Below are 27197 nucleotides of genomic sequence, written 5' to 3'. Positions count from 1 at the left end.
TTTCCCTGATTTTGAGTCAAATGGCGATTAACAGCTGGTGACAGTTCCAAAAGTTTTAGAACTGAATTGGCATGTAGGAAGTACATTGGTCCTGATTCAACTTATGAGAGTGGTTACCATTTGAAAATTGAAATCGTCGATTAGATTCATGAGGAACCAATTGTTTGTATTTAACCATGCTTCCAACGGGTTATTGATTAGACACACCACGTGGCGATATATTCTTCCGATTATTGTTTTTTTTTTAATTCTACAAAGTGGTGGAGTTATTTCACATTAAATACATATAGTTTTACATCAAGTTATTGAAAAGGCACTAGATCATAAATGAAAATTTGAAAGTCTGATGCCAAATGAACGACCAACGTAAATATAACTCGATTTTACACGACCCCTACAATTCGAATAGAATCATTACGATTTCCCATACATTTTTACTAAGTTGTTGCGCTTAGTTGATATGCCATTAAACTTAGATCCTTGCCTATAGTATACATGAATATATACATTATATTTTTTGTTTGAACTCCAAAAGAATATGACTATTAAGTCTAAACATAAAGTATTTACTTCTATTATATTACTCTATGCATAATGCATGCAACGCTAAGGTTTCACCCTAAGCGGGCACTATGTTTGCGTCTTATCATCATGAGTGGAGAAATCACTTGCAACAAAGCAAGCTAATGCTAGGGTTTCAAGACCTAGCGTGACAATGTAGATGATAGGGAAATGAAGCGAAAACGGTGAACTTGACTTTCAAGAGGAGCAAGGAGATGGCAGCACTAGGGCTAAAGCGTAGTCGTGAATCCGCCCTAAGGGGAAACTCGATGTTCACGATAGTGGCAATGTGTGATAGACCGCAATATTACTCAATCGTGGTTTCGTAGGCAACGACATGGGCTTCAACTATGATGTTTTAAAGCATATGATCGTCTAGAAGAGGTGATGGCTTGTGGAGCATCGAATTACATTGAAAAAAAGTCGTCGTAAAAGCCGCCCATCATAATGCACCAGAATACAAAGCTTATGTATGCATTTGCGATTGTCGGAAAACCAATGCTACGATTATAGGAAGCCATTGGTCTAAGAGGGTGGCGGTGCACTAAAGGACGGAGATTCAGATAAGATTACACGCAAATATCACCTCATTAAATTTCATGTGCATAAACCATAGAGAAATTCCGCAAGTTGATAGATATTCTTTTGTTTTAAACCTTTACACAAGACTAACAACAAATTAACCAAAGTTTATACTAAATTTGATACTAGGAGAGCTCAGTACCTACCTTTGAATTTATAAACCCTAACTTTTTAAATTTTTTTTTTTGTAATTTACAAGACTAGTTTTTTTATGATTGGTTGGTGTGGAAAATAGATTTATTTATTTTTATTTAATTTATAATTTCACACTCAACAGTACTACTCCGAGAATCATCTAGGTCAGAGACCTCTTTTCCCCTCTTCCTCTCCTTCATCGCCTTCAATTCATCCTCTATAATCTCACACACCACTCCACACGCACTGAAAAGGTAATACAAAATCCACCTTCCACAAACAGCAAAAAAGACCAATCATTGCAGCTCCTTAATTTACCTTATTATGCCCCCTAGCATGGCGACTGAAAATTCCACAAACACTTCACGAGCTGAAGAATTCAAAGTCCAAGCAAATGAAGCCTTTAAAGGTAGTATTGCCAACGATTGTAATAAAGTTTGTATTTTTATTTCTTTTTCTCTTTCTATTGCATATTTAATGGATGATACTGGTATTTGTAGTTTTGATTTTCATGTGTATGCGTGTTTAATAATCTATCGATTTATTGCGTTTGCAGCGCATAAATTCTCTCAAGCAATTGATTTGTACACGCAAGCGATAGAGCTGAATCATGATAATGCGGTTTACTGGGCTAACCGGGCGTTTGCGCACACTAAGTTGGAGGAGTATGGGAGTGCTATTCAGGATGCTACGTCGGCGATTGAGATCGATCCGAAGTATTCGAAGGCAAGTACTGTCGGGTTCTGCTTTGTATTCGAGGGGAAGGGGGTTTTCTTTTTTGGCATTTGAGGTCTGAGATTGGTGAAAGGGTGCAGTGATGTGGCTAGTTGGAAATGATGTTCTTCTTTTTCAATGCAGGGTTATTACAGGCGAGGTGCGGCCTATTTGGCGATGGGGAAATTTAAGGAAGCTCTTAAGGACTTTCAACAAGTGGGGCTTCTTTACTGCTGTGTTTGATACTCTGCATGTTTTTTGCTGAACATTTGTTGATTTGGAATAAAACTGCAAGGGCTTTTTGTGCAAGATTTGGGCTTGGTGATTTTGGTTGGGGTTTTTGTGGAGTGCATTGGAGAAACTTAAGTAAGAGGAGCTGTGATCCATTCATCATCAAATGGCTAAATGGTTTAGTCACTATAAAATTACATATAACTGTGTGCATGCATGTGCTGATATGTAACATACCAAACTATTATATTATACTTGTAGTGAAATAATCTAATGGTTTAATTGGTGTTTGCTTTGGATCTATAAACATGTGAGGGCTAATGGCAATAACAAAAGGGACACACCATGTTCATCTAAAAGATAAAAACATGCATCATTTAAGAGAGAGCGGTGCTGATTTTCTGTGTCGCCTTTACATAAATTTCTTGTATTACTCGTCTTATATATGAAGGTGATGGATAGTCTCTACGTTGTTACCTATAACATCCAAGATAAATCAAGGAGAACATCTTGTCTTGCATGAAAGTTGAAAATGCTAGACTATTTTATTTGCTCTGTTTATACTTTATATGATAGCTTCAATGTTTTGTTAATCTAAGTAAAAGATCACAATAGAATTAGAAGCACATGGAAGCAAAATTCATAATATAGGTGTAGCCAGGAATAAGTATCTATGTGGCTTTTAAGCTAACTAAACCGTTCTTGATGGATATTGGTTATGATATTCTGTTTATTCCCAAATAAGGGTTTGGAAGTTTCTTATTTTCCAGTCTGATCAAGGCTTGCGCTTCGTATGGTAAAAAATTTATAAGAAGTGCTGTTGAAACTTTAGGTTTTGGAGTATCTACTGCTTCGTGAATTTTTGTTACTGTATTTGTTTTTCTCTATTTTCCCCGTTGTGGCCTTTTTGAGGCAAATTGTGATTGTTTATTTGTATTTTAATTTATGTCTTCAATTGATTATTTATTAAATTTAGGTCAAAAGACTTTGCCCAAATGATCCTGATGCTGCCAAGAAATTAAAAGAGTGTGAGAAGGCGGTCATGAAGCTAAAATTTGAAGAAGCTATTTCTGTACCTGAATCAGAAAAGCGTTCAGTAGCCGACTCTATTGATTATCACACAATAGGTGTGTTCTTGTTGATTTATGTGACAATTGTAGATTTTCTGCTGGTTTCATACTCTATTTTTTATGCAAATTCAACTATTTTCAAACTTCTCTCTCATTATTTGATCAATTCTGAGTATATTGCCACAGATTGAATTTTACCAATCTCTGTTCTATGTTGCTAAGAAGTAATGTCTTCCTTTGTAGTACATTATGGGGTAAATGAGTAATCTCATCTGTTCTAACTCTGATTCTATGGTAATCTGTTATGTGTTTTTTTGACATGCAATTTATCCTGTGGCTGTCTTTGGAGTTTTGCTGTTTTTAGATTGTCTTGTTTTGTCCTCTTGATGAATGTACCAAGGGATATTTGGAATTTAGATCTGTTATGCTGATTACTGAAGCATCTTTGCTTCGTTCAGAGTGTCCGCTAATTTTTATGCTCATACTTCATGATATGGTAGTTATTGAAAGATCAATGCTATAGGATTTGGCGAGGTTCATTTTATCTGAAAACTTTACTTGCACATTTCATGTGTCATGTATCATGGATATGCTACAACACTGGGTGTGAACTCATGAAGGTTATTAGAGGGATTAATGTGCATTATAGTATGCTATTGGGGCGGGGAGCTGGGCATGTTAGACCAGATAGTAATGCAGAGTGGATGAGTATTGGGTCGAAGACAGCCTTGTGTAATAACCGGGAGAAAGGCATTGAACTTGCGCGTTTCATGTTAACAAGTATGTAGAAATGTACATTGGTTACTCTTATACTTACTAGTACATTACCTATTTTATCATGATAGGGACTAGTCCTGGCTCATCTTATGTTTCCCTGAAAGTTACTGCTGTAGCAGCGGCCGTAGCACTACTGGCAGTATATGTTGGGACTAAAGGATCCATAGCAGTGGCAACAACAGCTATGACGATTGTATTGGTGGTCTTTGGAACATATTGGCAAGGCCGATGCAAAGAAAGTGTCTTTACCAAGGGTCGAACACTTGACTTAGGTTAGACCTTTTAAGATCAAATGAAGCATTAAGAATAAATTAAAAAATGACAATGTCATAAAACTTTAGTCTTTACGTAGTAAGGGGCACTGCATGACATACATCAGTCTGTATGGAGAAGGATATTTTCTATAAGGAAATCGATGTTCACTGATTCTAGGACTTACTCCAGTGTGAACTGGCCATAATTTTAAAACTTTTCTTCGTCCTGCTGTGGAGCAATGAATTAATAAAACTACATTCCGGTGGTTGTATTTCCTTCTCTGGTTATTCATTTTTCGAAGGACTTCAAGGAAAAGATGGGAATTCTTTCCCATTTGTTCATAATTAAAGTTTGTGTGTGATTATAGCATAACTGTTTCAAACTGTCACTTAAAAGTAAAAGTATCTTAAAGGACAATACCTCAAGTCACTGATAATTATGTTCATCCATTGCTCGGTACTGATTGATGTTAGCTTTCTTTATTTATTAGATTGGTTGTATTATCAGTAATCTGAGCTAGTATATGTTGCTAGAGGCATATGACCTCTTCAGTTAGGAGCATTCTTCTTTATGCTTGTGCTTCTATGTTGACTGACCTTCTAGTATAGAAAATCATTAGTGCGGAGATCCTCAGAAATTAAAGTAGAATGATACGAACCTCCTTTGTTGACTGAAAAGTGTTTTCTTATGGCTGACATGATCAATTGCACCACTGTCCTGTGTCCTAAAGAAGTTACACATAGGTCTTTTCTTCAATGAAACTTAAACATGTATCTCCTGAATTATTTTTTCTTTTTACATTACTTCAACTATAATGACTGATTCTGCTGTGGGATTCCTCAGCCGATTTTACTTCAGTTCTTTTTTCAGTGATAAAATTTTCATCTTTTTATGACAGGTAGCAGAAAGTCAGTAATAAATGGAAAAACCACCCCATTGACTATTTTTTTTTCTGGGGCTCATTATAAAACAATTAATAATATCAATAATAATGGCTTATGTTGCTAAATGTTTGTTTCAAGCCCATTTTGACTTTTTTGTACACTTCAAAAAAGGATATGATAACTTGCTAGACATGCTACAGAACAAAAAACCAACCAATTGACTGTGTTTTGTGTTTTATTTCAAACAGAGGTTGACTCACAATATTCTGGAGCAAGAATAGAGGGGGATGTTGTTACATTAGATTTTGTCAAGAAAATGCTGGAGGACTTCAAGAATCAGAAGTTTCTACACAAAAGGTATACTGTTCTAGTGTGGTAAATAACATGTTTTGTTTTATTATTTCTTGTTTCTAGATGAGTATGCCTAGAGCAAGTCCTGCACTTCTATGGCTAATTTATGTTATTAATATTCCTTGTATTTTTTGAAGTGGATTATTTGAATCTCAGTATTAGATTTTTTTGGTTACAGATATGCATGCCAGATCGTGCTGCAAATGAGAGATTTGTTGCGAGAATTGCCATCTCTCGTCGATATTCATGTTCCCGATGGAAAGCATTTCACTGTATGCGGTGATGTACATGGTCAGGTAGTACAGAAAGACTTAGTGAGCTGTCCTCACTCCTTTAGTTCGTATGTCAATTTGCCAACACTAGTTAACTGTCTTAAGTGCCTTCATAACTGCCACATTCTGACTTACAAATTTGCTGTCCAGGCTTTCATCTGGTCAAGTATCATATTCAATTAACATGTAGTTATGAAATGCAATATGGATGGATATGCTACACGTACACTAGAGAGCTAAGCCATTTATTCAGCTGTTCATTTCTATTAATGAGTTGCTTGAATCTTTATGCAAAGCCGCATTTGAAAATCAAGGAAATCTTAAGGCTGCATTTCTTTCCTGCTCTTTTGACTGCTAATTTTCTAGGTTTTTCTGGGGTTTTTGTTTGAGGTGATAAACAAATGTTATTTCCCTTATTATTGTGAAAAACAACTACATGAGATGCTTCTGTTGGACTTCTATTCATTATGTGTGACCTTCCAGAACTAATATATGTTCATGACTCATATTGTGCTTGCAGTTTTATGATTTGATGAATATATTTGAGCTCAATGGACTTCCTTCCGAAGAAAATCCCTATCTGTTCAATGGAGACTTCGTAGATAGAGGTTCATTTTCTTTAGAGGTTATACTGACACTGTTTGCCTTCAAGTGCATGTGCCCATCAGGTGATCCATACATCTTTTGTTTTTAATTTGTAATTGCATTCTTAGTTCTTACATACCTGAGCCACTTTCAGATTATCCTGCTAGTTTGAGTTCGAGAGATTCCCTTTCCTTTAAATTGCATTTTATGCATCATGCATAGTTATTATTACTCCCTCTGTTTCTTAAACATAGAAACTCTTTCCTTTTTGGTATGTTTCTTAAAATTAGAAACTTTCCATTTTAGGAAACTTCTTTCTCTCTGATGAGGTGGGATCCATTTTCTACTATCACACCTTTTCATTCTATCTCTCTCTCACTTTGCCAATTTTGCATTAAAACCTGTGTCGTTTCAAAAGTTCCTATATTAAGAAATGTAGGGAGTACAATAATTCTACATTCGTGCCTGTTGATCAGCTAAATGTTGAGTATTTCCAAGTGTAAGGCAGCATGATAAGGAGCCTAAAAAGTCACAAAATCTACAAATTATCATTGTGGATCATCTTTTTAATGTTTTAAGTATCTCTCTGAAGTGGTGGTGCATGAATTACATCTTGTCCTGTTAATTATATATATTTCTGCTTAGTCATAAATATTTTGTCTCTGACAGCATTGCGACATGTAGCATCGGTTCTGACATATCTGCTTATTCTAATTTCAGCTATATACCTTTCTCGAGGGAACCATGAAAGCAAGAGCATGAATAAGATTTATGGTTTTGAGGGTGAAGTTAGATCCAAATTGAATGATACATTTGTGGAACTATTTGCCGAAGTGTTCTGTTGCTTACCTTTGGCTCATGTCATAAATAACAAAGTATTTGTCGTCCATGGAGGTCTTTTCAGTGTTGATGGAGTGAAGCTATCTGACATCCGTGCAATTGACCGTTTTTGTGAGCCTCCTGAGGAGGGTAAGCTTGAGATGCAACATTTCAGTTCCTTATTTATATGTTCTGTTTGCAGTACACTTTGGCTTTTAAAGTTCTTTATTAACTGGGGAATTTATCTCCCTTGAAATAAGTCTGCCACTTCACATTATCTAAAAAGAGTTATAAAGCATGTTTTATTGTGGAAAATATAAAAGGTAGGAGAAGAGTTTGGCTTCTCCTGCAACCGCAAGTAGCTTAGACCCTGTATGAATGTTCTGTTCCGGTATCAGCTATACTTTGATGCCTTTTCTAGATTTTGAATATTCGTTCTCTGGCTTGACTACTGTCTGATATCTTCTTTTCTTTTGTGTTCCCACGACCCCACCTAATAATAAAATCATTATTAATTAGATGCATTTTATCCAGATTCCATTGTCTTTTGATTCATTTCATTAATATTATCTTGTGCTTAGATCTGGTAGCTTAATGTTGATAGCATATTTCCTCATGATCGTTCTATCTTGATAAATTTTATCATGCTGTTAGCTTGATAAAGCTCTAGCTGAAATCTGTAACAACATAAGTTATCTCAGTTAGCAAGGACAAGTGATTTAGGTAAGTTTGACGCATTATCTGTCACTGTTATCCAGGGTTGATGTGTGAATTACTGTGGAGTGATCCACAACCTCAGCTTGGCAGGGGACCAAGCAAGCGTGGTGTTGGTCTTTCATTCGGTGGAGATGTAACAAAAAGATTTTTGGAGGACAATAACCTAGGTAAATCTCCGTCTTTCACGTAAACGACCACATTTTCATTTACAAGCTCTACTTGTACTGTATTCGAAAAACAAAAACCTCATTTGCTCAACATATTATTTTACAGATTTAGTAGTGAGGTCACATGAAGTTAAGGATGAGGGTTACGAGATTGAGCATGATGGCAAACTCATCACTGTATTCTCTGCTCCAAATTATTGTGATCAGGTAATGTGTTTTTTTATCCAACTTATTCTTATAGCCTGTTTTGAGTCTACTCATCGAATGCTTTACAGTACTGGAGCTGGAGTTAGTTTTCGTGAACTGTTTTTTTTGTAGGGGGTGTGCATGTGCGTATACATCATACTCTCTCCAACCCATTAGTGTTGAGGCGTTTCTTTTGGCCATGGAGATTTAGGAATAAATAATTAATGATTTAATTGGAGCGAGAATAAAGTAGGAGAGATAATAATAGATAAGTAATTAGAGAACAAAGTAGAAGAGAGAAAAGTAAGAGATTAAGTGTGTTGGATTTTTTGCCATAAGTGAAATGACTCAGCTATAATGGGACAGCTTAGAAAAGAATACGACTCGACATTAATGGGGATGGGTGGAGTGTTTGTTTGCTTCGAATTGTTCTGTTTTTTTGTTTATGTAGTCTTGCGTCGCATGTTAGGCTGCAGTAGTCTCAGTCTCCTTGTTACATTATTTTACACTTCATAATTCAAATAATGATATGCTGAATGTCGCTCTCACTTCAGACACTCAAGTCTGCTTGTAAATTTTATTGCGATGAATTTACTTTGCTCGAAATTAAAGCCTGTCCCCGCATCTGAATTTCTTTTAATCTTGCTGCAGATGGGAAACAAAGGCGCATTTATTCGTTTTGAAGCACCAGATCTCAAACCCAATATCGCAACGTTCTCAGCAGTGGTTAGTAGCTTCTCACCTTCACGTGCCCTCTGAGCCGCAACATTCACAAAAACGAAACATGAAACCTTGCATTTGTTTTGTTCATCTGGAAACAAATTTTAATATGCAAACAAAGGAAAAAAAACTACTAAATCTTGTCTAGCATAATTGCAACACCAATCTTTCCTTCCGTCTTTATAAAATTAATCGACATTTTCCTTTGTATTCTTTCATCTGCAGCCGCACCCTGATGTCAAACCAATGGCGTATGCAAACAACTTCCTACGGATGTTCTCGTAATCCTCGAGCCCTATTTATTACCTTTCAACTTTTCCTTTTTGTGCAAGACATTCTTCTTGCTTCCCAAAAGTGCAGAATCACAAAGGGCTCAAGACTCGGGCTATTCGAGCAAACTATAACATGTGTACATTGGAGTTTTGCTTTAAAATTGAGTGCTAAGTTGCTAAAGGTGGCAACTAGGTGTACTGTACCTTGTACAACCTGATTAATTTACATTAATTTTGTGTATGATTAATATAACCAGTTGGTTGTTCTTGGTTGCTGAATCTAAGATTATGAAATTCATCATTAATCTCATGGTTGAAACTAGTACAGTGAAATGACTGTAGAAAATTATTGTGTTAGGTGAAAATTTAGGGACATTTGGTCTACTTCTAGGTTTGGTATCATAGGGTAGAAAGTTATTATAGTAGAGTAAATCTTGAGATAAAACCCTAGAAATGGTAAAAATGATCATGATAAGCCTAGTGGCTCCTTTCACCTCAATACTTGCTTTTATTTCTTCTTTATATACTTTCATTCATTTTATTTGATGTTTGCCATTGTCATCATCAACTCTGATAATATGTAACATGTCCTATTTTTTTCTCAACTCATAATTCTCAAGAAACATCACTTGGCCCTACCCTTTGGCTTCAATTTTCTCACTCAAGCTCTTGACCCCACCTATCTTGTCAATCAAATCTTGGCTCTTGACTCCATTTACTCCCTCCTTTCTCTCTCTCTCTCTCTCTCTCTCTAAGTTTGAATCAAATGTGATCAAACAACTTTCTTCCTATGTTAAAACAGTTCTCAGTCCATTAGCCTATTAGCAGCAAACTCAAGACAGAGAAGAAACCAGAGAAAAATGCTCTCTCCATTCCTATTCCCTCTTCACATTCTGCTGCTATTCATCTTCTCCACCAATCAACAATCCTTAGCAGCTGACAACACCACACCTTCCAGCAGCATGAGCCGTCACGAGCTCGAAACCTTGTACAAGATCATGGAGAGCCTCTCGGCCGACCAGGACTGGAGAGTCGCTTACCCGAACCCCTGCCAGCCCGGCTCGGGCTGGCAGGGGATCGAGTGCAAGCACTCGACCCCGGACAACCTCTTCCACGTCACCCGCCTCGACCTCGGCACCTTTCCCAATCCGTCTTGCAAGAACTCTGCCACGTTCCCACCAGAAATCTTCCACCTCCCGAATCTCGACGCGATCTTCATCTTCCAATGCTTCACCAACGCCCCGACACGAATCACGATCCCTCCGAACAACCTCCTCCCGGCCTCCCCTCTCCAGCAGCTCAGCCTGAGATCAAACTCCGCACTCATTGGCACAATCCCACCTCAAATTTCCACTCTAAAGTCCCTCCAAATCCTCACATTGTCCCAGAACCGGCTAATGGGGCCAATCCCGACCGAGATCTTCACCTCCAGCGCCCTCGTGCACCTCGACCTGAGCTACAACGCCCTCACGGGCGCAATCCCATTAGAGCTAGGGAATCTTGGAAACCTTGTAGGCCTTGACCTGAGCTACAACAAGCTCACAGGGCCAATCCCTTCTGCAATAGGCGAGCTTCGGATCCTCCAGAAGCTCGACCTCAGCTCGAATCTCCTCACCGGAACCATCCCAGACTCCATCAATCACCTCCAGTCTCTAGTTTTCCTAGCACTCAGCAACAACAGACTGCATGGTGCATTCCCCAAAGGCCTCATCAACCTCCACAACCTGCAGTATTTCTTGATGGACAGCAATCCCATGTCCGTTTCCCTTCCCGTGGAACTCGGGCAGCTGAAGAAGCTGCAGGAGCTTCGCCTCTCCAACTCCGGCTACTCCGGCACCATCCCTTCTGCATACTCCCAGCTCCTCAACCTCAGCTCTCTGTCACTCCAAAACAACAAACTATCAGGAAAAATCCCAGATGCATTCTCCAATCTCTCCCACATCTACCACCTCAACCTGAGCAGGAACTTTCTAGAAGGTGTTGTCCCCTTCAACTCAACCTTCTTAAAAAGGCTTGGGAAGAACCTGGACCTCAGTGGCAACCTGGGGCTGTGTCTAAGCCCTTCTGCTGCCTATGATGGCGTCGAGGTCGGTGTCGGCGTCTGTGGTGACAACAACAGAATCAGCAGCAAACCAGTCAAGACATCTGAAGCTGCATTGCTGCAATGTTCCACTCTGCTCTTAGCCTTCTTCACCATTCTATCATTTCACCACACAATCTATTATTTCTAGTCTATTTCTGCCCCATGTTTAGTTAATTCAGTTTGTTGTAATAGAGTGGACTGAACCAGCTTTATCCATTCAACCATTTGACTGTGCATGCCTCAGCCTCTAAGACAACAATGCAGGGAAAGTCATTACCATTTTCCAAGAGAATGTCTGAACCTTCTCATCACCAACATCATCATCCACCATTTTTGCACTAACAGCTACTTCCAGTCTCAAAATTTCACCTCACCTACTGTGTCTTAGGAATTTTCAGATTACTGTCTGATATGATATCACTGCCAAAAACAAAAACTTCTTGATCCCATAAACAATGGAGTACTATAATAATATAAAAATCAATTCTTTAAAAAAATTGAAGGGCATGCTGTGTTTGATTAAACAAGACCACTGAACACAAGGACACCACCTGGATCCCACAGATTCAAATTTACTCCCAACTTTTCAAAACATTTTCCCCCTTTTCCAAGTTTCTTTATGGTACAAAAGGGTGCATCTTCTGTTGTGGCATTGGCCCATTATTTTGCCTCTCAATTCATGAAAAATACAATCTTGGTAATGAGTGACCAGTCATTATCTTAAGTACCTGAGAATTTATTACTGTCAACTTCCAACCCTTTTCATAAACTCCAAGACTCTTGATGACAGTGGAAGAAATATAATTAAGAGGGCTAAAAACAATTATGTGACACATCACATCAAAGCATGGTGTTTTATCTCTAAAAACACCATCTTTTTAGAATATAAGGGAATGTATAGGTTAGTAGTATAAGAGAATTTTGCTTTCCCATTTTTCAGTGTTAAAAAAGTGATCTTGGAGTGAGAGAAAAGAATCTAACAATATAATGAAGATGCCTGAACCTTAATAGCTTCCCTATTCATCCACACTCCAAAGAAAAGATACCTAAGTCTAAACTGTAAAAAAACATATGTAGAGTTGTAGACTGTCCCAACACTAGGCATGATGAAAGATTGAGAATTTGCTCGTGACCATTTTTTACTTTAACAATTCATGAATTTTCTAGGAATTATTAGCAATATAAGTCTAGCATGGGAATTTGACATCACATAAATGATGTATCAATTACAATACTGTATGTATATATGTGATAGAAAGAGGAGTAACAAATATTCTCCCTTTGCAATTGGCCAAAGAGAACAGAAACTAGAAAACAAAAAACTAGTAGAGAGCCCCCCTAATAAACTATTGCTTTAATATTTTTTGTAATTTTTATATTTTTATGTATTTCTAGTAAGGGTAAGAGCAGTGTTACACAGATTGTTTGGTACACTAAATTACTACAAAATACTGTTCTCATGTAGTAAGCTTGATGAGAGGTCTATTCCACATGGTGGTCGCTTCAAATACAACAATAATGCAAACCCGTGGCCGATCCGGTGTTTGATTTTAGAGGGGCCCGGAATTGATAGATGTGAATGAACGAGAGAGAAATGAAGCGTGTTTTTTACTCCGTAAGGGGTAAAATTGTAAATTTTTAGAAAATAAGTTCTCAAAACTACATCGTTCAATGACTTTTTCCGTAAAATTATGCAGATTGGGGTGGCGGTCATAAAGTATTCGGTCGACTGTAAGAAAAAATTAGGCCCTTCTGAACCAATCGAATCAATTCAACCACTAGACTATTGAATCCAATAATTCTAGAAGTGTGTGTGTGTGAGAGAGAGAATTTCTTCTAAAGATATATGGAGTATGATGAACTGGCCACCATTTGCAATTGAATTGGGATATTGATGTTAATAAAACTGTAGACCTAACATGATCTCATGATCATTATGCTACTATATCATAGACTTTATTTTCTTCAAATGAATTTACACATTTTAACATTTATGAACACATGCAAAATTATCCAAATATAGTTGAGACTCAGATTTTGGGACCCTTAGCAATTTGATGAGATGTCATATCACTTTTTGAAAATATTGTAGGCAATTGGATAAAACAATGGAAACTGAAAAAGATAAGTAATAACCACTCCATACCGTTGAGGGCAAATGAAAAGTGATGTTCAATTGGAGGGAAAGAGGGTTTTGTATTACTACTATTTAAGAATAACTTGTCATATATAGACTGAGATTGAATTGAACCAAGATGAATTTAATCATATGGGGGGACAATGTCTCAAAATTATACATCAGACATTATATATTTAATCAAACAAATTCATTAGACTCAATATTATCTAATTCATCAATCGAACACCGAACAATATTCATTTGACTCAATATTATCTGATCCATCGAATTGAACACTACCACATTATAATATGTCATTAATTTGATTATGATAGAATAAAAAATGATAAATTAGAAAGGGCAAATATATAGCTAAGAAATCACAAAGTTTGATCAAATTTTAATCTGTCTTTGCTATTTTGAAAATTAGCCAGAAAAATCATGAAATTTCGATTTGTTCACAATTATTTCACGATAATATTTTTGATAAAATTATAATGGCAGTCGAAAAACTATATTAGAACATCACCGCATGTAAGTTAAACAAAGTCACATATTCATCGGAAAACGACATCGTTTATTTGAAAATTAAACACCAACAATATATTACACGTAACCTCACATATTCATCGGAAAACGACATCGTTTATTTGAAAATTAAACACCAACAATATATTACACGTAACCGAACAATTTTTTTTACTATATGATTATTGCGAAAAAAATTCAAATTTATAACTTTTTTTATTTTTTTAAATTGCAATTTAAACTATTATTTGATTAATCCAAGAGGTATGGTCGAGTGACATGAGACCGTCCATCCTTAACCAAATGGTCAAGGGATCGATCTCTGCCTTTGGATATGGAGCAGCTTTAGATCCTTGGGCTAGATGTCCCACCATTGAGGTGCCTACAAATCAGCACAGGGAATAGTCATTGGGAGCAGCTTTAGATCCTTGGGCCAACTGTCCCAGCCATTAAGGTGCCTACAAATCAATACAAAGAATAGTCATTGGGTTCGCTAGTAAATATCCTTGGTAATTAAAAAAAAAAAACTATAATTTGATTAAACTTTTATGAATTTTTTTAACCAACTTATCCCATAATATAAATGATGTCACAACTCACAACCATCACCATTCTAATGTAAACTAGGGATAATATAAATGATGTCACAACTCACAACCATCACCATTCTAATGTAAACCATATTATGTTTCATTTGCATTAAAAGTTGGGATGTAATTTCAATACTACTATATAAATAAAAGAAGTGAAAATGAGAGAAATAAAAAAGATAAGTATATGGCATGAAAGACAAAAGATGGTCACAGAAGCTCACGTGGGATAGTGAAGCACACTCGTGTTTGTGTTTATTTTAGTACTTCCCCACTCTAACAAAAACACTTGCTTTCATATATTTTTCTCTTCTTTTTGTGTTTTTGGACAAATCAAAATGTTTTCCCTCTGAGTATTAAATTCTCACTGACAGTGTACTCTATGTATAATTCTTGAAATTCGTACCAATTTAATTTCTTACCTATTATATTTTCTTTTTTAATTTGGTAAAAAATTAAATGAACCACTTGATAAAACTACTATGCGCATAACATTTGTAAACAATTGAAAAGTATGTTTGAGATTATAATTTATTCTCTCAAAGCATTATTTGCACTTGATAGAGGATTTCTCTGTCATTCTTTTAAAAAAATTAATAATATGATTTCCTATCTTCTATCACTCATGATGACTCGAACCTTACTTATTGATTGGAGGGGTTCATAGAAGGGGCGACTGACGAGGCCACCCATGACCATGCAACACATTCGACCCGTACAATTGCCGTCCCAAGCAGCCTCCCATCCGACCTAGTCGTCGCTCTCCCTCACCGATTATCTTAATTGCAACTTGTTGAGATATTTTCAAATGAATAGTCCAAAGTAAGAAATGTGAATTTGAAAATGATATTCAACTTGAAATCTCTTGTTTCATTTTTACTATATCAATTGGTTTGTTGGCATTGAGTGACGCAATTCCTAATTTCTAAGTAAAAAAATTGGGCGTAGTTTTAATTTACTGTATTTTTTAAAATCACCTAATTTTAATATTATGCAATCCAATAGGCCCAATAACTAACCGAAAGCCTGGCCCAATTCGGTTTACAGTTAGTTTCTGGCCCGGCCCATTATCTCTTTCTTTCCCACATCCAAAAAGCCACCGGCATTTTCTTGCGGTAATTACAGTACACGTATAAAATGTTTCACCAATATTTCAATTGAGTACAAAATGTTTTAAATAAATAAATATCATAAAAAAAATTTGATTAGTGTTGCAAATTAGTACATTTCATCTAAAAATCACTAACACTAATATTTTTTTTTATTTTTTTTCAAAATTATGTCCTAAAAAATATGATATTATTTCTCTAAATAAAACCTTATGCATGCCATATGAGTATTTTATTAAATAATGAATTCACATTTAACTTTCTGCTAATATTTGTAGCTAATTTTAGAGTCGAAAGGATGAAAATAAGAAAAAGTAACGATGTTAGTGATTTTTAGACGGAATGTACTAATTTGCAATACTAATCAAACTCTTTGTATGATATTCGTTAACTTAAAACATTTTGTACTCAATTAAAACATAGGTGAAACATTTTGCATGTAAAGTGTAATTATCCCGCATTTTCTTCCATTTTCGACAATGATATCTAAACATATTGTAGCCCGAGCCCGATTGCTAGCCCGGCCCGTTGGTCGTAGCTCAAAGCCCGCGAATAAGCTCCAAAGCCGGCGGTATTCATCAGCTCCGGCTTCTACTCCTTCAACGGCGGCTAATGTACCTTCAAAAAGCTCTTTGAATGAAGATGAGCTGAAGAAGTTCGCCGCCATTGCCGAGACATGGTTTTCGATTTTTCTTAAAAGAGGAATTGCATCTTCTGTTTGTTAATTTTGAAGATTTTTCGGTTGATTATGCGTTGTTGCTTTGTCAATTTGTTGAATCGGTGTTAGGTGGGAAGCTGAAGGACCGTTCAAGCCGCTGCACGCGATGAATCCGACGAGGCTTGCGTTTATTAGGTCTACGTTGTGTCGACATTTTGGGTGATTTTAGTTTGCTTTTGCAATTTTGCTTGTTTCTGTGTTGAGTGTTTTTCCCCTCTTTGAGGTGGAAAATTGGGTATTGCTTATTGAAACACGTTTCAGGAAGGATCCATGCTGTTCGAGGCCGTTTGAAGGATTGAAATTTGTGGATATTGGTTGTGGAGGAGGGATTTTGTCTGAGGTACTACTTTGGTGACCTTGAAAGTTGGCATGATTCATTGATAGATATTTGGAGTAGGAGTTTGCTGAAAATTGTTGTTTGATTTTTGTGAATTGGTTATCAATGGAGGTATACTTTTACATCATGATTCATGAAATGTGGCCGTAGATTTTCTAGTATTCATTCGTGTCTTGTGATGACTCCTTTCTGGCCTTCAATGTCCATTTTTATCATATTTCAGCCTTTAGCACGGATGGGCGCAAGTGTTACAGGAGTTGATGCTGTGGAAAAGAATATCAAGATTGCTCAGCTTCATGCGGTATGTGTTATTTGTATAATGGCTATGGCAATGGTTATCGTATGGTTTTATGATAATGCATGTAATTAGTTTCGTGCAACCATATATGGATTACTCATTACTGGAAAACTAGAACATGGGAGGCAAACTAGTAGAAGAGGATGATTGCAATTCGAGAAAATTAAAATCGAATGATTCTATCCATCAATATATTCACAAAACTGTCACTGTGAAACAAAAACTGATTTACCACTCCCAGCTTGTTGAACTTCTTGATGTGTTCCCTGCTTGATATTATAGGGATGAACTGAAACTTTTACCTTTTTATCAACCTGTCTACTTATACTTAAAAAGTGCATGCCATTTATATAACAAAAAAAAAGAAACTTATCCTATTGTTTATGCCAGTGAGAGTGTATATATTTTGCAGGATTTGGATCCAACAACTTCCTCTATTGACTATCTTTGTACAACAGCTGGTATATGTCATACTTCTATTTTCAGTGTGAAGGTTAAAATGATTGATTAGTAATATTTATTTCTTTTACATATTTTAGTCACTCTCTTGAGCGTGGAAACTTAATGATTTTGTATTTGCATATTATAACTCAGTAAAGCTCCTGTAGTTATTAATCGCCTATCAATTGTGAGGCAAAAAAGAATTTTCTCATTATGTATCAAGGGATGTTAGTACTAGACCAAAATATGACATATAACCATGTGTGTTGTAGTTTTACACCACATTGTTAATCAACCCTCTTAATTTTTAAAGAATTTCCTGATGATTGTATGTGGTATGCACATTTTCTGGGAATTAACGTTGGTAGACATATTATTTGATTCATTTTAAAAGATTTACTTTCTGGATTTCTATACCTATTCTTCTGAAGCTGATGCTACTGCTATATTTTGACAGAGAAATTGGTGGAAGAGCATAGGAAATTTGATGCTGTACTTGCGCTAGAGGTATGTTATTAATGTTTTAAACGAAGATGTTATAATGGTCTGATAGTCAACAATACTAGGGAAAATTTTGATCTCCCACGTGCAGTTTTTTTTTTATCAAAATTCAGTAAATCCATATCATCTGCTCTTTCATGATTCATGACTGAGCCAATGCACTCTTCAAGATTATAATATGAAATATAGGCATCTATATTTGCCTTCCTGTGCTACTTGGATTGTGGAGATGTCCATCCGATTGTTTACATGCTATCCAGGTAATCGAGCATGTGGCAGATCCTGCTGATTTCTGCAAATCGTTGTCGGCTTTGACTGAGAATGGTGGAGCTACTCTGATCTCAACGATAAATCGATCAATGAGAGCATATGCAACAACTATCGTTGTGGCAGAATATCTCTTGCGTTGGGTATGCTACTTTTCCATATTGCTTGAGGTGGTTAAGACATGCTTAGTCACCACAATGATGTCAATCCTACAAAAATAAAAAGAAACAGAAAGTTGTACATTTATTCTTTCATTCATCCATATTGAAATATCACAGCCCGTGAGTTCAACTTTTGATCTATTATAATCTCTAAAAGGTTCGAAGGTTTCTCCAAAAGTTCGACTAGGATATAGTTAGACATGGGTTGTGGAGTTGGCCGTAGTAAGAGTAGAAGAAAAACAATAGAATGGTGTCAGATATATTTTGACACTGCAGTGAAATGTTTGATCTTGTTTTCTGTACAATCACCGACCACATAATGCAATAGTATTCTTCATCTTCCTGCATCCCTTCATTTTTCTTCTCTATAATATCTTTACTAGGTTATTTAGATTCTTGGGGATTACACGCTCATAATCGTTTTGGCAAGCTATGCTTTATAAACTCGAACTGTGCAGAGGTCTAGTTTTGGCTCTACGCTTCCTGAGGTCCATATCTAGGCACTGTAGTAGCTGTCCTAACATGCATACAATCTTTCAGCTACCAGCAGGGACGCATGACTGGTCGAGCTTTCTCACTCCAGAAGAGCTAGTCCTAATTCTTCAGCGAGCTTCAGTTTCTGTAAGTTCGAAGCAAATCTCCATCCTTTCTGAAGTAGTGTTTCCTTTAATTCACGCGATGTAAACTGCTGCTTGCATTATCTTCCAGGTCCAAGAGATGGCTGGATTCGTCTACAACCCCCTGACAGGGCGATGGTCTCTCTCTGACAATATCGGTGTAAATTTCATTGCATACGGCACAAAGAACTTCGAATAGATCAGGTGAAATAGTGCAGGATTTGAGGATACTGAAACTTCCAATTACACATGATTATCTTATGTGAGTATACATTCTTTGAAATACAGTAGCAATTAAAACTTTGTTTTTGTATACTTCTCATCAATAACTAATATAATTTCTCTAAATTAATAAAATTCTCCATTCCCAACAATATTAGTTTACAGATGTGCAAAATACAGTATACAAACATGCATTCTTTATCAATAACAATAACAATATTAATAACAACAATAATCATAGTATTGCAATTGAAAAATTGCTCAATTTCATAATGGACTAATTAATAGAGGCATTTAAGAGTTCATTCCAAATGTCAGGAACTCCACTTAGACACCAATGGGTGCAGTCCAAATCCCTATGGCCTCCATGCCCATAAACAGATGGATGTCCATCAATTCTCAACTGTGATAATCCTGTGATCTTCTGTAAATAGACATCTTTGTCCATTGCTCCCAGAACTTTCTCCAGCACCACCTCTGCTGGGTGAGGGCTTCCCGGACTTTTTACTGGTAACGTATGCCCCGTGCACCTTTTCATGACCATATAGGAATGTTATGCTACATATTCTACGTGAGTATCATTTGTGAGCATCACTTTCGTTTAGCCCATATTAACACTAGCTTTATAAATTGTACGGAAAATCATAAGTCGATTTGTTATTTTCTTACGTGTCGTGATCAGGCGAAACGCCCTGGAAGAATACTTGAGTTTTGGTTGGATCAATGTTGGAATCGATCCATTTGGCCCATGTGTTGAGTGCTTTCTCATACGCAACCATGCGGTCTAGGTCTTTCACCGTCGTGTTTCCATACACAACCCAATCCCAGCTGTGACCAGGACAAACACAAACATGTAAGAAATTCGTACTATTAATTACTACTTCATCCGTTCCAAGTTAACCGATTTGTATTTCTTTTTGGGACGTCCCAAGTTAAATGAGTTATTTCTGATTCCTTGTTTATTCATTTATCTATTTTATTGTTTCTCACTCCACTTTATTCACCAAACACTATTTTCTTAATTCCCATGCCCAAAAGAAACGCCGCGATTAACTTGGGATGTAGGAAGTATATCCGAAACTTTGGAGGGAAAAACGAAAAAGGAATACTTACGGTTGTTTCCTGCCGGTGTGTAGCCACCAATGCCAAGAGTCGAAAATAACATAGTCCATTCCTCCCCAAATTTGGCTTGAACTTAGAGAATCCAACATTAGAACCCTCCCTCTATCCTCATTCTTAATATCCACCAAGAATGCATTTCGGTAGAACTTTAGCGACACATCGTAATCCTATATATATAGACACACATCATAACTACACACACAAGACATTACTATAAAAAAAATGTAACATGGGACAAAATACTTATTGACTACTCCTATTGTAGCAATAATCTCTTGGAGTTGTTAGATTTTACAAAGATTATGCAGTAATAATCTTTGGGAGATGATAGATTTTACTGAGGCTAGACCCGACGACTCATGCCTCGTCGCATCCATGCTATTGGATTGCACAAGGTAGACCCGATGTCATAGGTTGAAGCGCACCCAATACTTGCATGGGAGATCAACTTATAAACTCTAGTGATCGACGTTTCATCCTAAAATAACCGATGATATGAGTGATTCTCTAGGTATTTAAAGTGATGTATTTTTATTTTATGTTTTCGATATGAAAGGACTCACATGTGAATATCTTAACGAATATTCATCTCAAATGGGAAAACATGAGTGAAATTTTTTTTTCAAAAAAAAGTGTGATTAATCTTACATGAAATGTGAAGGTAGAGAGGCCTTGTACGGTCTTGGTGGTGTACTTAGCATTAGGTACAAGCACATGGAGCATGCATGTAAGAGATTGCCACTGATTAAGACTTAGAGAATCTCCAACAAACATCATCTGTTTGCCCTTTAATTTTCTCAAAAATTCCTCACCATTCAACCTACAATAATTCAATTATTTATTTAGATATATATGTTCATGAAAGAAATAAAATAAGGTATAAAACTCGAACAAGTAATAGAGGTCTGAGTCATGAGATCGCCACTCCATCGACTAGACCAACGTAACCTAAACCGTTCAAGTAGTTAAGGCTTCTAAAACCCAACAGAGTATACTGCCAGGTCATATCTAGTAGATCATGTTATGATCATCACAATCAGTATCATCTTTAAAGACTGAAATTGAAAAGAAAGAAAAAAAAATGTGGACAGAAATTGACAAAAGGATATGAAAATAACGTTATACCAGAAATTAACAAACGATGTGAAATAACGTTCTACCAATATATTAATTAATTCTTAATTTAAAGACATAGGCTGTATTCATTCACAATCAGGACCAATTATTCCAAAATTTTAATTATTGCTGGTGAAGAACGAATAGTCAATGCAATTTTGGGAAATGAGTAATTAATTAATTAAATTAATGGGATATTTGCTCCTAATAACATGGAACATTCAAAAAGTTGGATTTTTTTCACACGAACTTTAAATTTGACAAATAATATCACGAAGTTTACCCGAGTTTTGTATTTCCCACCAGCGAAAAAATTCTGGCTATATTAATAGATTTTGAGAACAATTTTGCAGTCGTGCTTAAAAAAAACTATCCTCAAAGATTAAAAAATTTGAAGCTCTCAGTTGTTGTCATGAAATTACGAAAAAAAAATCCGTATCATGATATTATTTGTCGTAATTTTTCGCCGGTGGAAAATACCAAAGACAGGTAAAGTTCGTGATATTATTTGCTAAATTTAAAGTTCGTGGCAAAATTCAACCTTTTGAAAGTTCTATAATATTAGGGGTCAATATCCCTTAATTAATACTCCATAAGCAAGTTGTTGAGAAATAGCAAGATCGAAATGGTCCAAAAGCAATTTTGTTGTCTATATTATGAGTCACATCACAATCGAAAAGGAAAACTATGACTCGAAGGTCATGTTTATCATCACATAACAAACTCTATGATAGCTTATTAGTTAAGTTCTACGAGTCTAAAAGATTATTGCAAATTGTTCTTTAGAATTGGATGGAAGGCTCATTACTTCAACTAGTCCTCGTATTTCTCAAATGGATCTTAGTTGCTACGAAACGGTATAGCGTATGCAGTAAAACTTACGAGTAAACCAGATATAAAAATAGCGTCTAGGGTTGCAATTCCTATATCATAAATATAGTAGTATAATTGTAAGACCCCAACATATTTATCAAAAGATAGTTTTTTAAGCCAAAATCATATATATAAAGTAAACGGATCAATGAATAGAATAGGGATTATGGCTACACGAGAACAATGCTAGATCGGATCCAAGAGAGTATATGTAGAAGTATTATAACCACCGGATACAAAATCTGGTAAAGTAGCACCTGAGTGGGAACGACCCTATTGATGGGTGCCGCATTAAGAGGCAGAGCCAGACATTTTACGCTGGGTCCATTAAAATTTTCATAGCATACTTAATACTAACATTTCTTTTAAAATCAAAGCAAAAATCAAAATAAACTTATAAATTTAAACAGATCTCAAAAAATCATATTTTTATTATAATTTCTTTATATTAATTTTAGAAAACAGAATATTTACATATAGAAATAAATCAGCATTGGATTAAATCTCCAGAATGAAACAAATTCATTATTCCCAAATTTAACTAATTAAATAATACTAGTATATTTAAAAAATTAAAGTTTCAACTTAAAATTATTCATATTTAATGACTCTATTTCCTTGTTTCTATATATCTATTATATTAAAGATTTATAACTCTCGTTTATTTTTTACAATTGCAGCGTTACATCTATAACACATGTCTAAACACGTTCACACGTTAGTTTAGAACGTGGTCACAAAAGAGTCATACCAAATACAAACAAAACATTGCATAAAATAACAAATTAAAAAAACAAATTAAGTTACCGCGGCAGGAGGCAACCGGCCGGCTGCCACCGGTAGCGGGTGTAGTCGGTGTCGGGGCGGCCCTTGAGGCGGCAGTCGAACTGCTCCTCGATGAACGGACACTGCGACGAGTGGTAGTACGGATACGAGGCGTCGACGACCCATTCACCGGAGAATATATCGCACCCTTTGTGGCCTATTTTGGCCTCCGCCTTCCATATCACTATGGCTAATAACAATGCCAATATTCCCATTACACTTTTTGTGTGTGTGTGTGTGTGTGTTTTTTTTGTGTGTGTGGTTTATATATCATGCATATATATATATATAGAGGGGGATGAATGTGTTGTGAAAATGATACTTATGGAGTGATTATGAGAAGAGCCAAGCAATTGGGGTGGAAAATCTGATGCTTTTTTAAATTGGGAAAACCGTGGTTAAATAGATCACGTATTTATATATTTTAATTTAGTCTTTTTGTGTGATTTTGTTCTTTTTCTAAGAAGAGTGTCAAAGGATAATGAAAGAAATCTTTTGACTATAGGGATATAATTGTGCAGTTTTTCGTTGACTTCTGGTCAATCTCATTGTCGTTGAAGTCGTAAATTTAAATCATAATTTTTCATTATTTTAGAATCGTCCCACTGCACGGATTGTAATTTTGGTGAAATTACTGGTGATGTGGCAATCGGAAAAATTTTACATGGACAAAACGTTATGTTAACAAAACGACGTCATTTGGAGAATTGTCATTTAAATCATATAGTATTTCGGAACAAATTCATAACTTTGGAAACTAGAAATTAAAAATCACAATTTTTAATGTTTTGCGATTGTCTTAGGGGTCCTAAATTCGGAGAAATTGATGGTGATGTGTGGCAGCCGGAAAATCATACTATGATAAACGTTCGATCAGCAGAGAGGCACAACCATGGCCGCCGGGAGAGAAGAATGTTGTATAGGATTTTCATTTATTTAACCTTTTATTTTATAAACCAAATTTTATGATTGTGTTTCATATTTTATGTTGTTGTTTCATGCTAGTATTTTATTTAGTTTATGCGGAATGCCAAGTTACTAATAAGCAAGTGTAATATATCATTGTATACATATACATATCTCTTAATGATAATTACTTAACAAATACACACACACACATTGCTGTTTAATTAACACATAACAGCTATCTGTATATTTAGACCTACATGTATGCCTTCCTCAGCCACCGTAGCCCGGAAAGTTTGGGAATCTTAACGCAAAGCAGCCCGTCCCTGCACCACAAACACATCCTCATCAGATTATAATTTGAGATGAGACAAAGGAAGCATTTTTACACAGGCAGAATTGCCAGATTTTCGAGACAACTGAACATTTGAATTCTCTGTACTTTGCTAGTAAACGATGGATTGCATCGACCGAACAGATGACAAAAATAACAAGCATGTATGAGTTGAAATGGTGGTTTATTTTCTTGCATATCACAAGATTCACAACATTGACAAGAGGTCTTTTAAAACCATCAGAAAACGGAAGCATACTTCAAATATCCGTGGAACGAAAGAGAACTCCAACCGCGAATAAAAGCTGAGACTTACTGAATTTCTGCTGATACGTTATCCTTTTGTGCGTTACTAGGAAGTGGCCAAACAATGTGATATGGCCCCTGTGAAATCTCCCTTATGTGATAAGTCATGATCGGCTTGCTGGAACATAGTCCTCCACCACACGACCAATTTAGCCGGTTGCCACTTATAACCAGGCTGTCAGATAATAATTCATCGTTACGCCTCAACTAAACCAGACTCAATGCAGCATTCATATTGGAAAAATCCATGACATAGACAAGATAAAAACGCAATCTAACAGTAGAAAGTATGAAGCTGGAGCGATGAAGGTTGAAATGAATCACAAAGATGCATCTTACCTTTGGTCATCAACCTCTACCTTCACATTGTCCCTGCTAACACCGGGAATTTCTAACGTGATGACATAATTGAGTCCAGATTCTACAACATCCATTCTCGGTGACCACTCGGATCCTGTAGAATGAGGCAATATCCAAAAACAATGCAACATTCTCTTCAAATCGATTGGAACTCATATTTCCACGAGAGCAATCCAAACAACTAGTTTACTCACCTGTTTGTGCAACATTACGAGCCTTTTCCACAGACTGCAACACGGGCTTCCCTTCTTCAGTAGTTGGCCTTGCAAACACGGGACCTTCTGGAGAAGGGTCAGTATATCCGCAACCTTGATCCATTTTGAAAGCTTCCACTTGAGCAGGTCTAGAATATGATGGTGCAGCATCAAGGGCAGTAGACCCCTTTTGTCCAGAATCCGTGGCTTGTGAAGGAACGCTGGGTTGCACGTAGTTCCCCTGCATAACACGAAAAAAGGAGTGAGTTACAACTTACAACACCCTTTGAATGGATCAACATGACAAAATTACATAAACATCTAGGGGACCTGTTCATGTAAAGCCGGTCTCATGTAGCAACCTTGAGAACTCGATCCTTGCCGGGCAAAGTGCATCCTGTTGTCGTATCTCCGGATGACAGAGTTCAGACTATTGCTACACCTCTAAAAATGTGAATCAAGAAGTGGAAAACTGTTAAACATATTGTAATAAAACTGAGGAAATAAAGAAGCATGAAACAGAGACATATAAATATCCTCTTGTAACCTACATCTATAATGAAAATATCAGAAAAACAAAATCATCGAATAACTTATATTCTTATAAGATCTTCAGTCTTCACTATATTTTCTGTTTAACCTGTTATAAAATAATTTCTAAATGCACAATTTCAATGAGCAAGATCTCTCCTTTTTAGTAGAAATGGAACACTAATACATTCAAATTTCCATCATAAACGTTAATCATACATTTTCCTTTTCATTCTTATTCTAAACACAGCTCTCTCTCTCTCTCTCTATCTCTCAAGAAGATACACAAGAATCCATATGTAGTATTAGTAGTTTAAACTAAAAAGGAGGCTAAAATTTGAACCATAAGTAAAGAACCAAAACAAACCAGAATTGGCAGTAAATATCAATAATTATTGAAGATTATTGCATAAACTAAACAAAAATCAGTATAATACACAACCAGAAACCGATTTCAGAGTAGAAATTGCGATATTTTAATTGAATAAACAGCATAAAACGAAAAAATTGGGGAAAGTGCAATCACCATGGGGAAAACGTGGGTAGCAGTGGCTGATATATCTTCATGGATAGCTAAATGGGATGCAATAATATTGGCTCTTCTTCTCACAATTTCACTCTGCATTTTCACAAACACTTTGGTTAACCAACCACACTGCAGCGTTTCTGCTGAAGGAATTGCTCAATTTAAGATTGGGTTTCCAGATATTTTGCCATTGTGATGTGAAATGTTGATTTTTTGTGAACACAATGATTTGATTTGAGCTGAGAAAAGCACCATTGACCCATTCACAGAGAGAAAAAATCTCCCTCCAAAAATATCATTTTTGAAGCTGTGACGTGTCATTTTCTAGCTCTGAAATTATTTTTTATAGGGAATTATCCGGTGAAATATGGATGGATTAAAAATACCCCCTCCGTCCCATAATAGATGACATACTTAGAGATTGACACGAGATTATAGGAGATAGTTGTTTTATGTGTTAGGTGGATAGAGAAAATAGTACTCCTTCCGTCCTTCTGTAGCTGAGTCGTATTCCTTTTTGGGTTGTCCTGCTGTAGCCGAGTCATTTTCTTTTTTTACAAAAAATACTTTACTATCTCTTCATGTCTCTACCTTTTTCCTTTCTACTTTATTCTCTTTTTACTTAACTCATTTAAAACAATTTTTCTTAAATCTCGTGCCAAAAAGAAATACCTCTATTACAGAGGGATGGAGGGAGTATAGATTTATTTTAGTGTGAGAGAGCTTTTTCCATAAAAGAAAATGTGACATCTTTTATAGGACAGACCATAAAGGAAAATGTGATATCTCTTATTGGACGATGGGAGAACAAATTT

General features: G+C 36.1%; 5 protein-coding genes across 11 annotated transcripts; 3 read left to right on the top strand and 2 right to left on the bottom strand.

The window, feature by feature from the left end:
- The first annotated feature begins 1431 nt into the window (after positions 1-1431).
- On the top strand, positions 1432-9577 carry LOC125189190 (serine/threonine-protein phosphatase 5). 4 transcript variants are annotated; one of them, XM_048086450.1, is made up of 14 exons: positions 1432-1687; positions 1835-2004; positions 2137-2208; positions 3200-3350; positions 4139-4342; positions 5458-5566; positions 5739-5856; positions 6353-6500; positions 7138-7200; positions 7312-7386; positions 7995-8120; positions 8227-8327; positions 8958-9032; positions 9252-9577. In XM_048086450.1, the coding sequence occupies exons 1-14, from the start codon at positions 1603-1605 to the stop codon at positions 9309-9311; spliced, it is 1557 nt and encodes a 518-aa protein (XP_047942407.1). In that variant the 5' UTR covers positions 1432-1602; the 3' UTR covers positions 9312-9577. The 4 variants fall into 4 exon arrangements, with proteins under 4 accessions (XP_047942407.1, XP_047942408.1, XP_047942406.1 ...); XM_048086451.1 differs by lacking the exon at positions 7138-7200; XM_048086449.1 differs by having other exon boundaries at positions 7138-7386.
- Positions 9578-10034: 457 nt separating this feature from the next.
- Positions 10035-11657, top strand: LOC125188015 (receptor like protein 29-like). The gene has a single exon (XM_048084744.1). The coding sequence runs from the start codon at positions 10159-10161 to the stop codon at positions 11527-11529; it is 1371 nt and encodes a 456-aa protein (XP_047940701.1). The 5' UTR covers positions 10035-10158; the 3' UTR covers positions 11530-11657.
- Positions 11658-16206: 4549 nt separating this feature from the next.
- On the top strand, positions 16207-20243 carry LOC125188019 (ubiquinone biosynthesis O-methyltransferase, mitochondrial). 4 transcript variants are annotated; one of them, XR_007170690.1, is made up of 11 exons: positions 16207-16406; positions 16515-16604; positions 16707-16785; positions 17006-17083; positions 17493-17541; positions 17979-18028; positions 18283-18432; positions 18991-19071; positions 19159-19271; positions 19608-19860; positions 19972-20243. XR_007170690.1 is itself a non-coding variant. In XM_048084748.1 (10 exons), the coding sequence occupies exons 1-9, from the start codon at positions 16207-16209 to the stop codon at positions 19264-19266; spliced, it is 885 nt and encodes a 294-aa protein (XP_047940705.1). In that variant the 3' UTR covers positions 19267-19271; positions 19972-20243. The 4 variants fall into 4 exon arrangements, 2 of the variants coding, with proteins under 2 accessions (XP_047940705.1, XP_047940704.1); XR_007170689.1 differs by having other exon boundaries at positions 19159-19329; XM_048084748.1 differs by lacking the exon at positions 19608-19860.
- On the bottom strand, positions 19412-23561 carry LOC125188017 (protein trichome birefringence-like 43). Its single transcript, XM_048084746.1, has 5 exons — positions 23208-23561; positions 21060-21231; positions 20403-20578; positions 19959-20117; positions 19412-19819 (listed from the first exon to the last, which is right to left on the bottom strand). Exons 1-5 carry the CDS (start codon positions 23438-23440, stop codon positions 19567-19569), a joined length of 993 nt encoding a protein of 330 aa, XP_047940703.1. The 5' UTR covers positions 23441-23561; the 3' UTR covers positions 19412-19566.
- A 699-nt stretch (positions 23562-24260) lies between these two features.
- LOC125188020 lies at positions 24261-26575 on the bottom strand. The gene is made up of 6 exons (XM_048084749.1): positions 26383-26575; positions 25656-25769; positions 25326-25566; positions 25111-25225; positions 24782-24946; positions 24261-24457 (listed from the first exon to the last, which is right to left on the bottom strand). Exons 1-6 carry the CDS (start codon positions 26479-26481, stop codon positions 24388-24390), a joined length of 804 nt encoding a protein of 267 aa, XP_047940706.1. The 5' UTR covers positions 26482-26575; the 3' UTR covers positions 24261-24387.
- Positions 26576-27197: the final 622 nt, after the last annotated feature.

The sequence above is a fragment of the Salvia hispanica genome, chromosome 5 (assembly GCF_023119035.1).
Source record: "Salvia hispanica cultivar TCC Black 2014 chromosome 5, UniMelb_Shisp_WGS_1.0, whole genome shotgun sequence".
Lineage (NCBI taxonomy): Eukaryota > Viridiplantae > Streptophyta > Magnoliopsida > Lamiales > Lamiaceae > Salvia > Salvia hispanica.
Note: the sequence above shows the minus strand (reverse complement) of the source record. Positions and strands in the feature narration are given on the sequence as shown.

What these genes read in the sequence shown, in the direction of transcription:
- LOC125188015 (XM_048084744.1), top strand. Translation starts at nt 10,159, where the DNA reads ATGCTCTCTCCATTCCTATTCCCTCTTCACATTCTGCTGCTATTCATC.
- LOC125189190 (XM_048086449.1), top strand. Translation starts at nt 1,603, where the DNA reads ATGCCCCCTAGCATGGCGACTGAAAATTCCACAAACACTTCACGAGCT. An exon ending in CAAGTGCATGTGCCCATCAG is followed by an intron (nt 6,501 to 7,137) that starts GTGATCCATACA and finishes TTCTAATTTCAG; the next exon opens with CTATATACCTTTCTCGAGGG. An exon ending in TTTGGAGGACAATAACCTAG is followed by an intron (nt 8,121 to 8,226) that starts GTAAATCTCCGT and finishes ATTATTTTACAG; the next exon opens with ATTTAGTAGTGAGGTCACAT.
- LOC125188020 (XM_048084749.1), bottom strand. Translation starts at nt 26,481, where the DNA reads ATGCAGAGTGAAATTGTGAGAAGAAGAGCCAATATTATTGCATCCCAT. An exon ending in GACCGGCTTTACATGAACAG is followed by an intron (nt 25,567 to 25,655) that starts GTCCCCTAGATG and finishes CGTGTTATGCAG; the next exon opens with GGGAACTACGTGCAACCCAG. An exon ending in TCGTAATGTTGCACAAACAG is followed by an intron (nt 25,226 to 25,325) that starts GTGAGTAAACTA and finishes CTCATTCTACAG; the next exon opens with GATCCGAGTGGTCACCGAGA.
- LOC125188019 (XM_048084748.1), top strand. Translation starts at nt 16,207, where the DNA reads ATGATATCTAAACATATTGTAGCCCGAGCCCGATTGCTAGCCCGGCCC. An exon ending in CTATCTTTGTACAACAGCTG is followed by an intron (nt 17,542 to 17,978) that starts GTATATGTCATA and finishes ATATTTTGACAG; the next exon opens with AGAAATTGGTGGAAGAGCAT. An exon ending in TTCAGCGAGCTTCAGTTTCT is followed by an intron (nt 19,072 to 19,158) that starts GTAAGTTCGAAG and finishes ATTATCTTCCAG; the next exon opens with GTCCAAGAGATGGCTGGATT.
- LOC125188017 (XM_048084746.1), bottom strand. Translation starts at nt 23,440, where the DNA reads ATGGGAATATTGGCATTGTTATTAGCCATAGTGATATGGAAGGCGGAG. An exon ending in TCTCTACCTTCACATTTCAT is followed by an intron (nt 20,579 to 21,059) that starts GTAAGATTAATC and finishes CTATATATATAG; the next exon opens with GATTACGATGTGTCGCTAAA. An exon ending in CACACCGGCAGGAAACAACC is followed by an intron (nt 20,118 to 20,402) that starts GTAAGTATTCCT and finishes TCCTGGTCACAG; the next exon opens with CTGGGATTGGGTTGTGTATG.